Source organism: Rhinatrema bivittatum, chromosome 4, assembly GCF_901001135.1.
Source record: "Rhinatrema bivittatum chromosome 4, aRhiBiv1.1, whole genome shotgun sequence".
In the NCBI taxonomy this organism is placed as follows: Eukaryota; Metazoa; Chordata; class Amphibia; order Gymnophiona; family Rhinatrematidae; genus Rhinatrema; species Rhinatrema bivittatum.
Genome location: NC_042618.1, coordinates 279628104 through 279643474, shown reverse-complemented (window position 1 = coordinate 279643474; position 15371 = coordinate 279628104). Strand labels below are relative to the sequence as shown.

General features: G+C 43.9%; 1 protein-coding gene across 5 annotated transcripts in view; it reads left to right on the top strand.

Moving 5' to 3' along the window:
* LOC115090703 (lymphoid-restricted membrane protein-like) overlaps window positions 1–15371 on the top strand; it is a 1037620-nt gene that overhangs the window by 286799 nt on the left and 735450 nt on the right. For all 5 annotated transcript variants that reach the window (XM_029600146.1, XM_029600141.1, XM_029600144.1 and 2 more), the window contains exon 9: window positions 6871–6921. In XM_029600146.1, the coding sequence (XP_029456006.1) occupies window positions 6871–6921 (51 nt within the window). The remainder of the gene's footprint in view (window positions 1–6870; window positions 6922–15371) is intronic.

Sequence of the window (15371 nt, the reverse complement as noted above, 5' to 3'; positions counted from 1 at the left end):
GACAGGACCCAGATATAGGGGGAGGACATGCTGGACACCACTGATGAGGGAAACGACCACCAAGTGGTTCGTCTGTTCAAGCAGGAGGAATTGCGTCCTTTGATTCCACAGGTCCTTGGTGAACTGGGCCTCAAATTGTCCCAGGAGTATTCTGACAAAGAAGGGATCAACCCTGTTTTGGATGGACTTCGAGGGCCGCCCACGGCTTTTCCTATTCCGAAGAAAATTCAGAAGCTGATTAGCCAAGAATGAGATTCCCCGCAGGTTGGTCTTAAGGTGGGTCGGTCCATATCCAAGCTCTGTCCACTGCTGGAGGAGCACTTGGAGCCCTTTCGAACACCAAAGGTGGATGCGGCGGTGGCCGCCGTCACCCGAAAGACTACCATTCCCGTGGCTGGACCAGCTGCGCTAAAGGACGTGCAGGATCGCAAGTTAGCAAGCCTGCCTTTGTTGGATCCAACAGGCCCTGGACCCAGTCCCCTCAGGGATAACTGCCCAGGTTCAGGCTGCCCGGCTAAAGGCAGGAGTGGCTTACGTGATGGATGCCCTGTACTATCCCGGCTATACTTCGGTACGATCCATGGTCCCGTCGGTGGCATGACGGTTGTTGTGGCTCAGAAATTGGTCAGCAGATTCTTCCTCCAAAGCCTGCTTGTGTAATCTACCCTTCTGGGGGAAGCACCTTTTGGAAAGGAGCTGGACCAGCTGGTTAAGTCCCTGGGTGACTCAAATGGCAACAGGCTGCCGGACGATCGGAAGCTGATCTGTAAAGCCTTTGTCCCGAGAAGTTGGCCTCTGGATTCTCAGCATTTCTTTCGATGATCTGGCAGAGCAGCCCGGGGTGGTTCCGCCCAGGGAGGAGCCAGAAAATCCTCCCAATGAATAAGGGGCACCCGCTCCTCGGACACCACGGTGGGAGGATGGTGTCTCAGTATTACAAGGAGTGGGCCAAGATCACATCAGATCAATGGGTGCTTCAAGTGATCCACGTTGGCTACGCCTTACAGTTGTCTCAGCCACCCAGGGACACCTTTCTGGTGTCATGCGGCGCTTCCCCAAGCAAGCGGGGGGCTGTAGAAGGCAGATTGCTCAGTTTGCAGGCCATCATTCTGGTACCGCTGGAGGACCAAGGGACCGGTCATTACCCCATCTATTTTGTGGTACCAAAGAAGGAGGGGAACGTATTTACCAATTGTGGACCTTCAGCACGTAAACCGCAGCCAGAAGATACCGCGCTTTCGTATGGAAACTCTGCACACCGTAATAGCAGCCGGATGCAAGGGAGAGTTCCTCGCCTCCTTGGACCTCACCGAGGCTTTCCTCCATATTCCGATCAGAGCCGATCACCAACACTTTCTACGATTCAAGATCCTGGAACAACATTTCCAGTCTCGAGCACTTCCCTTCGGTCTGGCGACGGCTCCCTGCACCTTCACCATGCTGGTAGTGGTGGTGGCGGTGGCCCTCCAGAAGAGAAGGGGTACTGGTACACCTGTGCCTAGATGACTGGCTTTTCCAAGCGCAGTCGGAGGAAGATTGCCAGCGCACGGTTCTTCATGTGACGTACTTGCCCCAGTCATTGGGAGGGGTGATCAACTGCATGAAGGGCTATTTGACCCCTTCCCAGTCCCTGGAAAACCTAAGGGCAAGATTTGACACCTGGAGGGGCAGGGTGTTCTGGATCATGGACAGGATGAGAAAACTAAAACAAGAAGTCGTAGGCTTCCTAAGCACACAGTGTCCCTCGACCTGGGACTACCTTCAGATCCTGGGGTCTATGACCTCGACGCTGGAACTGGTCCCATGGGCTTTCGCACATATGAGACCTCAGCAGAGCGCCCTTCTGTCGCGTGGAGTCCAGGATGACCCTGACTCCTTAGATCAGATCCAGCCTGGAGTGGTGGTTGATCGACTCCAGCCTTCAGAAAGGGATGTCTTCGGACTGGGTTGTAGTAACTACAGACGCCAGCCTTTGCGGATGGGGTGTGGTGTGCTCGGGCAGAACTGCGCAAGGCAGGTGGTTGGAGGTGGAACGCGCCTGGTCCATCAACAGTCTAGAAACAAGAGTGGTATGCAGAGCATTGGAGGTCTTCCTGACTCTAGTCAGTGGTCGGATGGTTCGGGTGTTTTCGGACAACGCCACCACGGTGGCGTACCTCAACCACCAGGGAGGAACCAAGAGTCCAGTGGTTACCAGGGAAGCTCATCTCTTTTTCGCCTTGGCCGAACGCAATCTGGAGGGTCTAGTTGCCTCTCACGTGGCAGGAGTGCACAATATTTAGGCAGACTTCTTACGCAGGCAACAACTGGATCCAGGAGAGTGGGAGCTGTCCCAGGAAGCCTGGAACCTCTTTTGGGCCAGATGGGGGATGCCCCAGCTGGACCTCATGGCGACCCGAAGCAATGCAATTTATGGCAAGATATTTCAGCCGACTGAAGGAAATCTGGTTGGTCGGCCTGGACGCCCTGATATCCTTATGACCTCCCTGGCCATTAATAGGGTGGGTCCTGAGACGAGTGGTACAGCATTGGGGACCAGTAGTTCTAGTGGCACCACAGACCTGGTACGATTGGCCACAGACTGACATCTGCGTCTGGCACATCTTCCAAATCTGCTACGACAGGGCCCCATACTTCGGACAGAGAGGATCGCTTCTCTCTCGCGGCCTGGCCTTTGAGAGGTGACCTTTATGACTAAAGAGCTATTCGGAGCTGGGGATTTCTACCCTGCTACAGGCTCTGCGACCATTCACCTCTATGGCCTATGTCCGGGTCTGGAAGGTTTTTGTGTTCTGGTGTACGCAGCAGTGGATTGGACAAACTTCGGCGCCCTTCCCCCCTATACTAGCCTTTCTACAGCAGGGCCCTTTCAAAGGGCTTAGCGTACAATTCCCTTTGAGTTCAGGTGCTGCTCTCGGCTGCTTCCGGGCACGAATAGAAAGGCAGTTCCCTAGCCTGTCACTCGAATGTGGCTCGCTTCCTGAAGGGGGTGAAGCATTTAAGGCCGTCTGTTCAGAAACTGTGTCCAGAGTGGAACCTGAAGCTGGTCCTGCATGCCTTGTGCGCACCGTCCTGTGAGCCTGTGGGTCAGGTCTCCTCAAGGACCTGACCCTGAAGATGACTTTCTTGGTGGCCATTTTTTTGGTTAGGCGATTTCCTGAATTACAGGCTCTCTCTTGGGGGTTCCTTTTTTACTTATCTTGGCGGGTAGCATGTCCTTGCGCACGGTGCTGCCCTTCCTACCCAAGGTAGCTTCGGACTTTCATATCACTCAATCGGTGGGGCTTCCGGATTGGTCCCGAGACTCTACTTCAGGAAGAGAACCCCACCTCTTGGATTTTTACAGGAGCCTACTGTGGTAGTTGAAGGTCACCAGTTTCTTTCGCAAGTCTTTTTGTCCTGTTTGGCGGTTCCAAGAAAGTGGACAAAGCGTCCAAAGCATTGCTATCCAGATGGTTGGAGGAAACTAGTTCAGCCTATATTAGCAAGGGTTGACAAATACCGGTGGGCTTGAAAGCTCTCTCTACAAGGGCGCAAGTGACCTCTTGGACGGGCTGTCAGCTTCTTTCTCCGAATATTTGCATGGTGGCGTATGGTCGTCCTTACACGCCTTTACCAGGCATTACCGCTTGGATGTGCTGGCGCCGGAAGACTCCAATTTAGGGGAATGGGTTTTGTTGGTGTTCGCCTTGTTACTGCATAAAGTTAGTGGTTAAATACATTTTGGGAGACGTCTAACTTGGGTATTGATCAATCTTTAAGGAGCTGCAGGTGGCACCCTTGGGATAAGACAGTGCTTATAGTTCCTCTGCCTCCATCTGCTGGTGGGAGTGCATAACCCACTGGTCTGGACTGATCTGTGGTATTACAGGAATGAAAATTAGCAAGTAAGAACCAATTTTCCTTTATTAAAGGCACATCCCAGGGCTTTTGTAAAGGAAATACCTCAGGATATGACAAACTGCTCTCACACCTCTATACTGCCAAATCCACTAGTTATCCTATGTCTTCTACATAGTATCTAGCTGAAGACAGTGCCCCCTTTAGGACCAGGTGCAGGTGCATCACCACACAGACCAATTCTGGATTTCATATAGGTGAACAAATGCTTGCATTACCCTTATTTTAGATTGGAATCTCTTCACTCACGTCTTTGTCAGTAAGAAATGGCAGGTATCTGACTTTGCTAGACCTAGCAGAGAAATAAATTCAAATAAAAATACTGAATACTGAGTTTCTATTAAAATATGAGGCCAGCAATTTTATTTTGCTCTCCTAATTTCAGAGTTGAGTTTGCATGTTTTCTTTGGTTGGAGTCACAAAGAAAACTGATGCTAGGGGCCTAGTTTTCAAAAATATTTACATGTTTTTGAACTTTATGCATGTAAAAGCACTTTAGCCATGGCTTTTGAAAATTGCTATTGATTTGTTCAGTAGGATTTTGCCTGCATAAGATCTGAAAATTTCTATAATGGTATATTACATCTGCATGCATAATTCCTTTAAAGAAAAAATTCACCCGACAATATTTATATTGGTGAATAAACTCCCTGAAATTGCAGAGGGGAATATTACTCCATTTTTATTGTTAATTACCTCAGCATTATGCGTTTTTCAATTGCAGTCTGTCTTGCAAGCTCCCTTTCTAAGTTTAGTAAGGATTCTGTAATGTTGAGACCTATTTCATCCTTCTTATATAAGGTGGCTTCAGGATTCCATTTAAATCTGCGCATTGTTACCATCTTTCGATGAGGATTGCAGGGGCTTGCATTCTTTACAGTTCTTAGATGTCAGGAGATATGTAAGAGAATATTTAAAAATGATAATTGAATTTTGTAATTCTGATAGATTTTTTTGTGTTCAGTGGTGCACGTAAAGGGGAGACGTCTCAAAGGGGACCATCTCAAGATGGACTAAGAAAGCCATAGTAGCTGTATATTTACTTACAGGGGCTGCAAATGCCTGAGGGCATCAGAACCCATTTGACTAAAGCAAAGTCGTCTTCCTGGGAGGAGACACCTGCAGTAAGTTTGGTCAATATTAATAAGTGGCAACGTGAACAAATCTAGGTTCTTTTGCCAAGCATTTATAGGTAGGATATTCTCATGAGACAGGATGCTAATTTTAGGGCAGCTATTTTAGTAACGAGTTTGAAAGCCATCCACTCAATGTAATGAGGCTTTAATATATGTCACATGTTCTTGATTGGTGGAGCAGGAGGACAAGGAAGGAGAAATTGACTTACTTGATGATTTCCTTTCCTTTACTTCTGCTACACCAGTGAAGAAACCCACCCTGGGATGTGCAAATTGGGCTACCTCTTGAGTGAGCTCTGGCTAAATTTTTATAATAAAATGGGAAAATGTTTGAAGAGATTTTTTTCATTCCTCCAAGGATTTTTAAGGCTAGATTTATTAAGTTAAAGTGCTTCTCATTGTGTAAGTAATAATTTATCTCAAAGAAATTAGTTATTACTTTTTTTTTTAGGTCAGAATTTTAATTTATTACATTTTTGTATTTGCTAGTCGCTATAATTTAAATTTAGCTTTGATAGTAGTATACTGGTTATATTTGGTTCCATGTATGACATATATACAGGTGATGTACAAAAAAAATAACTCTGCTTCCAACTGCTGAATGAGGGGACTAATTCCATATGTTCTTGACTGGTGGAGCCAGAAGTAAAGGAAATTATTGGGTAAGTCTTAATTTTTCATTTCCTGAGACCTAGGGATGATCTCAAGCTCCTTACCTCTCTGTATTATCTTCTCTCTGACTCTGAGCATGCTCACAGGGCACTTTACCCTCAACCACAACCCACAAAAAGGTAGGGATAAAGAAAGGGGAGGATTGCAAAATGTAAAAAAAAACCCCTCCCAATATCTATGATGATAAACTGGGGAAACTGTTACTGACAGTCAAAGCTGAGTCATATAAGCACCTTGTTTTATGGATGAGCTTGAATAGTAATGTGACTACTTTGTACTTCAGTGGTAAATAAAAACCCATTAAGTATGTTTTGGAAAAATATTACTTTAAAAACATTGTTTTGTCTGTGGAAATGTTGAAAAAATATGCTGCTACTACTACTGTTTAAAAATACTACTGGAGTCTGTTCACCTCTCTTCAGGACCTTTTTATTTATTTATTACTATATAGAGCAAGGTTAAGGGGAAAGGGTCAAGCCACTAAGATATCGTTGGACAGTTTGGCCTTAAGGGTCTCCTGGAGGGATCTGGATTGAGACAAAGTTGTAATATTTACTCTAGTTATTACATGTGCCTTAGATCCTAACAGGGATTAGCTATTGAAAAAAATTAAGATAATGTGCTTTTTATGAATAGTCGCATTTGGAATTTCCAGATATTTCTAAAGAAACTCTGCAATTAAGGGTTCTGTTTTCCTTCAAATATCCATGTAAATGTTAGCAAAATTGCAGAGAGGTAGATTTTATTTGATTCTTCACAATTAGTATCTGCTCTTCTCAGTGCCAAGTCTTTGACTTCTAGGCCAGTTAATAATATTCAAAGCCTGGATGGTAGTTGCTGTTGGCCATGATATTTTTGCTTTTTATTATGTTTTGAGTATTTTTTTTTTCACCAGCATTTGTCAACTTATAGAATGCTTGAGATTTGCACAGTTTTCTAAAATGTTTTTTGTTTTGTAATTAGCTTGTGGCTTCTCTAATACATTTTGTTACTTGTAATATAATTTAAATAATTTAATAAAGAAAACATTTCCATCTTTATATATTTTGTTTTATATGAATTGTGTGTGTTTTTTTTTCTTTTTCTTTTTAATTTAATAAGACCAAGTGGAATTTGTAAATGCTGAAACAAGCCCTTTAACTTTTTTTTCCCCCTTATCTAGGAAAAGGATAATCTTTCACACATTAATAAGATTGCCACCCTCCAAGAAGAAGTAAGTGAAACCCATTTATAGGCATATTTCCTAAATATACTTAAGATTGTAGGAATGAGTGCATGCACTTTTGCATATTTTTCAGTGTCTGCAGATTCTTGTTTTAGTGAAGGTAACTATTATATCACTTAAGGAAAAGGGATTTGTCCTCTAAACAAATTTAAAACCTACATTTCTGTGGGAGTGGGGGTGACTTCTGGCTGCTGTGTTCTATACAGTTTTACTATTAAATGACATATTTGCAGCCTTAACTGAGGAATGTAAAGAAACTAATAGAAAATGGAAATATATAGACTTACATGCATTGCCAAAGTTCTAGTTTTGTTAGTATAGGCTACACAGAAGTATTTTATAAATGTTAATGTCTTCTGTGGTAATATTCTGTCACTGATAAATGAAAAACAGAACCTTCTGAATTCAATTTACCAAAATTTGGGACTTTGGCTGAAAGATATAGTAAGCTTGCCTAATACGAATATTAATATTTTATGTTTCTTAAAACAAATCTTGGCCACAAGGATGTGTGCATAAATTGGGTTAGCCTAAGATTTTAGGACAGTACATGGAACATTTTAGTCTTTAATTTCTTCTTGTCTCCTAATTTCATTTTGTGTATACACTGATAGACCTAGTTGTATGTTTGGTTAGGTTGGGATGTGGAACATTTGATAAGTTGATGTTCAGTGGAAGTACTGGCACTTATTCGGTTTCTTCTAAGCCTCTTTTGGATCACCTTTGTATTTATGAGACATGACTACAACAAAAGTATTTCCCCCACCCCTCCGTTAAAAGCATCTAAGATATCAACATGGCGTTCTGCCCACAGCTGATATGATTACCGATAAATGTATGATAGGCAAGGTGGATGGGCTGTCAATTGCCAGAACTGTGATTGATCAATGATTCTATGTTTTTTTTGAGCTACTTAGAGAAACCTTTTGGCGAAAGGACAGCACCTTTGAGATATTGCTCTGTTGGCCTACTCACTAGTGGAGGACTGCGATCATACCTTATCTGTTTTATATACCGATATTCTGAAACAATCATACTGGTTCACAGCAGCATAATAATTATTTAAAACATACATAAATAGCATAAAAGATAAAACTGAATACATATAAAAGAACTAAAAATCATCTACATAAAGCAAAATATATAGAATTCACATAGTACAAGTAAGAAATAAAAGAAAAAAGCCTTCTCCTAACCTAGATTTAAAATGACATGCTTATTCTCCAATTGCCTGTTTGAATAACCAAGTTTTCAAATACTTAAGTTTGAAAGTTAACCTCAAGCCTTAGTTCAATCAGTAATGAGTTCCACAATTTTGGTCCAGCCAACAACAAAGCATTCTCTCTCTCTATTCAAGTGGGCTGATCTAGAAGATCAGCCTGACCACAGGTTGCGCTGTGGAGTATGAATATGAAGCGATGCATTTAACCATTCTATTTTATCATTGTATACTGATTTATGAATTTGGTATAAAACTTTGTACTGAATTCTATATATAACAGGCAACCAATGCAAATTCTTCAGCACTGGAGTGATATGATCATACTTCTTAGTTCCAGTTAATACCCTTGCTGCTGCATTCTGAAGAAATTACAGGTCTAAGGGTATTAGAGAGAAGGTAGCTCTCACACAGAGAAAATAGAGAAAGAGAAGATACCTCTCACTCCCCTTAGTGTCACCCATTAGTGTTCCTGGATTGAGCTCCCCTGCACTGAGCCCTCCGATCGGGCCCGCTCCTCCCCTCTACCACGAGGCTGCTAACTCCTTCCCCCCCCCCCCCCCCCCCCCCCCCGCTGGAACATATCAGACAAGCAACAGGATTTGTACATTTAAATCTCTCACTCTTACACAGGCGTCGCGCGCCTAAGGAGTTTGCCCCTTGTTGCGCCCCTTAGTGTCGCCCATTAGTGTTCCTGCTACTTCATTTCATTTTTCTTCCCCCCCCCCTTCTTCCCTTTGTAGCAGCCCCTTTTGAACATGCTCACCATCCACCGCATATATCGCCCCTCCCACAGACACCCCATACCCTTTTCCCTCCGCTCTCTTGCTCAGCGCAAATAACTGCTACCAATAATGATTTCACCACTTATACAGTTTCTGGGCCTCACCATACTAGCTATATCTCTTTTCAATGTCCAATCTCTTCTTAAAAAAAAAAAAAAAAAAAAAAGCTCCAGTACTCCATGATCTACTTACTGATTCCAGCCCTGATATCTGTGCCATCACAGAGTCTTGGCTCAAAAGCACTGACCATGTTTTCATAAACCAGTTGCCTACGCATGCCTACGACATTTTCATCCCAAGACCTAAAAAAAGAGGTGGTGGCCGCCTCCTTGCCACTAAAAAACACCTCAGACTCAAACTACTAAACATCAATGTTGTGACGTCAGCCGGACATGCCTCCTTCTGTGACGTCAGACCCCTTCTGTGACCTCAGATGCTGGGGGGATGTAAACCCGGCGTCTGCTAGGTTCCCTTGCCTTGCAACGCGGTCACCTAGAAAGTTGCTGTTCCTGCTCAGCCTGCCTGCCTGTCTACCTGCCTGCCTGCTTACCTGAACTGACTTCGACTTGTCTCATCGCTCCGTATTCTGCTGCCTGCCCAGACCTCGGTCCGTCTATCTTCGCTGCCTCTGGTGGCCCGTCCAGCTTCTACTCTGCTCCTGGTCTTCTTCCACAGCGCCTTATCTCCTAAGTCCCAGCGGTCCGGGACCCTACAGGCTACTCCTGGGGGGACCGCGGACTTCCAGGGCGAAGCTGCCTAAGTCCTAGCGATCCGGATCCCAACAGCTCCTCTGGGGGGAGTCACGGGTTTCCAGGTGAAGATTCAGCTCCAGCAGCGTGTGTCTGCCTCCCGACCGTCCTCCATCGTCGGTCGGCCCAAGGATCCACTTCCGGATTACAACAATCAAAGCCCCCCACAAATTTGAAATAGGCCTTCTTAAATTCTAAAGAATTACAAATCTGCTTCATAGACCCCCCCCCTCCAGCCTACTGGAACATGACCCATCTCCACTCATTGAATTTATTTGTGACAATCTCAATATTGACACCCCTGCTGTAATACTAGGAGACTTTAAACTCCATGTGAATGCCATCCCCACCACCTTATCCTGTGAGATCTTCCTTAACTCCCAACTTTCCCTTGGTTTCAGACAACTCATCACCTCCCCCACACAAAACAAGTCATACCCTTGACCATATCTTCGTCAACTCCTGTATACACTCTCCCCACTCACCTTACAGTATCCCTGTCCCATGGGCAGACCACTCTCTTATCAATGTACTCCTCTCCATAAAATTGCCCTCCTCTACCACCCCCACACATAGTAACAAAATCTCCTTTCACAAACCATGCGCCATGGAAGACCTCATCTCTGCTTTTGACAGTTTTATCGACAACCTAGACCTCACCAACCCCGATGCTGCCCTTCCTCCTGGAACAAGCTCACCACTACCATAGCCAATGAAACTTGCCCTATCATCAATAAAGAAATACACCACTCTGTCAGCAAAAAAACCCTGGTACACCACTGATTTAAAAAATCTAAAAAATGACCTTAGAAGTAAAGAGAGAACCTGGCGCAAAAACCCTACCCCTAAGCAAGTAGCCATTTACAAATCTGCACTACATGCCTACAGACTCTCTACCCTCCAAACTAAGCACGATTATTACTCTGCAAAAATCCATAATTACCAATTCAACGCAAATGCTTTATTCTCGTATGTGGCAGAACTCACTAAATCTACCCCCCCACCACCACAGATGAAGACAATAGCAAATGTGAATAACTCGCCCTCTATTTCAAAAATAAAATATCAAACCTCCTCCTACGCTTCCCTTCCAACCCCTCTCCAGCCAATCCGCTCCCCAAAAATCCCAACCTCAAATTCGAGTTTCTCAACTTAACCACCACCAAGGAAATCAAATCCATTTTTAAAAAAATCAAACCTGCTACACACACCTCTGACACAATCCCCACTAAAGCATTCCTTTCCATTCCCTCCATCGCGAAACCCCTGTCCGACATAATCAACTGCTCCCTCTCCCATGGCAAAGTCCTAGACCCCCTCAAACTTGCTGTTGTCAAGCCTCTTTTCAAAAAACCTACTCTTGACTCCACCAACCCTTCAAACTACCATCCTATCTCTAACCTTCCCTTCATATCTAAAATTATGGAAAACATAGTCAATTCACAGCTCTCTGACTATCTGGAAGACCATAATATTCTCCACCCTTCTCAATTTGGCTTCCGGAAGTCTCGTAACATTGAAAGCCTATTACTTTCACTGACTGACACTCTCCTCAAGGGCATTGACCACGGACAATCCTTTTATCCTTGCCCTTCTTGACATTTCATCTGCCTTCGACACTATTAGTCACAAAATCCTCCTCACCCACCTAACTGAGATTGGCATCTCAGGCACAGCCATCCACTGGTTCTCTTCCTACCTCAATAATAGAGGCTACGCTGTAAAAATTGCAAATTTCAAATAATCACACATCCCCCCCTTACCCAAGGTGTCCCACAGGGCTCTTCACTATCCTCCACACTCTTTAATATATACCTGTTACCGCTCTGCCACCTCCTCTCCAACCTTGGTCTTAAGTTTTTCTTATATGCAGACGATGTCCAAATCCTCATCCCTATCCAAGAATCCTTCACCAAATCTCTTAAGTTTTGGGAAACTTGCCTAATCTCCATTTAACTCCCTACTCTCTAACCTCCACCTTGCTTTAAACTCCTCCAAAACTGAACTCCTCATCATTTCAAATCACCCTGACCGGACGCCACCATCTGCTTGTGACCTCACCCTTCCCTCAAATGCTTTTCCCTACTTCGTGCGAGATCTCAGTGTCTCCCTTGACCACCAACTAAACTTCAAAAAACACATTAACACAATCATAAAGGGAGGATTTTTCAAGCTCTATATTCTCAAACTTAAACCCCTACTCCATTCGCAAGACTTCCGCACAGTCCTGCAAGAGACAATATCAAAAAATGGATTACTACAATTCCTTAGTTCTAGGCCTTCCCTACTTTACTATTAGACCCCTGCAAATGTTACAGAATGCTATGGCAAGAAACCTTACAAATACACGCAAAGCAGACCACATCACCCCTATTCTTAATGAACTCCCTTGGCTTCCCATCTCCTCCCGCATCAGATACAAAACCCTCACCATTATTCACAACTCCCTGCACAACCACAGTCACTCCTGGCTTGAGGATGCTCTTCGATTCCGCTCCTCCAATCGTCCTATTAGAACCGCACTTTCAGGAACCCTCTACACCCCTTCCCTTAAATGTGCTCACCACACTTCCACCAGAGAAAGAGCCCTATCCATTGCAGGCCCCTCCCTCTGGAACACTATGCCACTTGAGCTCCGACTAGAACCATGCATTCAGAAATTCAAAACAGGGGTTAAAACATGGCTCTTTAAAATGGCCTACCCTGATCCGGATACTATGTAGTCCCTCTGCTTCCTCTACTCCTTCAGAGAAAGAGCCCTTTATTCTCCTTTATTCCTTTAATTATACTCTGTTTTGTCTCCCATTTCTCTGCACCTCCTTATATACCCCCATTTATACCCCTTTCCCTATCCTTAAACCCTATCTTTTCCCTATAGTAACCCTTTTATACCTCTTTTATTTACCCCCTCCGCTATCCTTTAAACCTTACTTTTCCCTATAGCAACCCTGCTAGTCTCTATATAGTTGCCTTTCTGACCGCATAATTTGTAATGTCATATATAGTGTCTCCTGTATGTACTAGTTAAAGATAATGTATATTATTGTATATAATACTTTTTGTTATTGTATATAATACTTTTTGGAGTGTATAATTTATATAAGGTTATCCACAGTGTATAAGGTTATACACAGTCCCTTACTGAGTGTATAATTTGCAAAACTACTTATGTTCTTCTGTTTTCTATCAGGTACTGTTCCTTTTCTCCTCTTCCTGTTTTTCCCTCTCTTCTCTCACCCCTTCTCTCTTCCTATCTGCTCCCTTTCCCCCCACTCTGGTTTTTTGTAACTTCCTCCTTCAGTTATATTGTAAACCGGCATGATGTACCCACAAATGTCGATTATATAAAAACGAATAAATAAAAATATTAGATGGAAGGCCTTAACAAGAGGGCATTGCAGTAATCCAATGGAGAAGATCAGAGTCTGAAAAACTGTTCTAAAATCATTAAAATACAAAAGCAGTTTTAATTTCTTTAAAATATTTAATTTATTAAAACCATCTCTGATATTAATTGTTCTCTTCAGATTAAGTTCACTTTCTAAAATGATCCCTAGATCCCTTGCCTCATTTACTACATTAAAACCATATAGCTTAATTTTATATTTCGTTAGCATATTATGGTCAAGTTTATTGCATAGTCCAAGAAAACAAACCGGTAACCGATCCAAGATGGCTAGCAGCAAACAAACAACGAGGTGGAATCGGTATAAAATGGACTTTATTGAATCTTGCCCGACTCTGGCTGAGTTTCACTCAACGAGCTGCCTCAGGGGCTTTAGAGCCACTTGAATTGGCTCAGATTAGCACGGACTTCACATATACCGTAATCCAAGAATCATTGATCAGCAAACTGACTTTTTTCAAACCGATACTTTCAGCAGTAAACCACTATGAGGGCAGTGATATCAACATTCATTAGTAGAAATGGCACTCGCGTACTCACCGCTCAAACAAATGCTGCACTGCCCTCATAGTGATTTACTGCTGAAAGTATCGGTTTGAAAAAAGTCAGTTTGCTGATCAATGATTCTTGGATTACGGTATATGTGAAGTCCGTGCTAATCTGAGCCAATTCAAGTGGCTCTAAAGCCCCTGAGGCAGCTCGTTGAGTGAAACTCAGCCAGAGTCGGGCAAGATTCAATAAAGTCCATTTTATACCAAGTTTATTGCATATAAACAGTAGTTCAGTCTTTTGGTGATTAAGGGCAATAATTTTTGAATGGAGGACAGGTATATTTCCAATAAGTTTAAAGTATTTTCTATTGAGTCTGTTACTGGCACCAACATCTGAACATCATAAGCATAGATGTAATATGTTAACCCAAAACTAGCTAATAATTTGCAGAGAAGTAGCATATACATATATATTGAAGAGCATAGCTGACAATGAAGAACCCTGTGGTACTCCTGAGGATAATAAAATCAAATCTGATTCAAAGATCCCTGTCTTAACCTTTATATGAGCGATCTCTGAGAGGATTCAAACCAACTGAGTCTCTTTTCAGCTAAACTAATTTCAAAAAGTCTCTGGATCAATATTGTGTGATGGACATAGCAGCATTTGATACTATCTAACATTAGTAGCAGATAGGATTGCCCAGAATCCAGTCCTCTAAGAACCATATCAGTTAATGAAATTAACAGCGTCTCCGTGCTAAAAAATTTGCGAAAAGCACATTGAGATGGATACAATACGTTATTCTCTTAAAGTATTCTGTTAATTGTACTTGCACAACTTTCTCAATTAACTTAGTTAAAAACGGAAGATTTAAAACAGGCCTGAAATTATTTAGGCTAGTCACATCAGAATACTTTTTAAACTATCAAAAAAAAAAAAGTGGGAGACCGGTGACGTCACCTGCTAAGATGGCCGCTTAAGACCTCGGCTCCCCTCTCCTCCACCGGTTATCCACCCCCATCGGCGCCTAGCTGGATCGGCGAACTCTGAATTTGGGTGTATCGGGGTCCCTGCACATCACTCATGGCCACTCCACGGAAAAAGCCCGATTTAAATCGCTTCTCCTTTGCGGCGGCGAGCACAGTGGCAGCACTCGAGGAAGCAGGCAAGATGGCGACGATTCCGGAGCCGGAGGGGGAGGCGGAGACGGCGATCGCACCCGCGGATGCGGAGATCCCTAACCGGGGAGAATTTCGCGCCTGGTTTCAAGAATTGCGGGGGGACATGGCCCGCTTCCGTCAGGAGCTTGGAGATATGCTAGAGAGCACAAAAACAGATGTCCGTGAACTGGAAAGGAGAGCGGCCGAAAATGAGCAGGGCCTGCAGGACACGCAAGCAGAGCTGGACTCGGTCCTGGGAGGAGCTGGGACAGCTTCGGGATGCTCACGAGGAGCTCCATTCCCATGTTGAAGATCTAGAAAACAGAACCAGGCGAGTAAATCTCAGATTCCGTGGGGTGCCAGAAGGGGACGCCTTTAAAGATTGCACACAAGTGGTGCAGGACATTTGTGCTTATTTGTTGGATCCAGAGGGTATCCAGGAGAAGCCGCGGGAAGTGGTGTTAGAGAGAGCACATAGAGCTTTTGGTAACCCGAGGAACAAGCAGACGAGGGACATAATAGCCTGCTTTCATAGCTTTCTTGTTAAGGAAGCGGTAGCACGAGCAGCGCGAGCCCAGGGTTCTATAACTTGGAAAGACTGTAAAATTGAGGTGTTCCAAGACC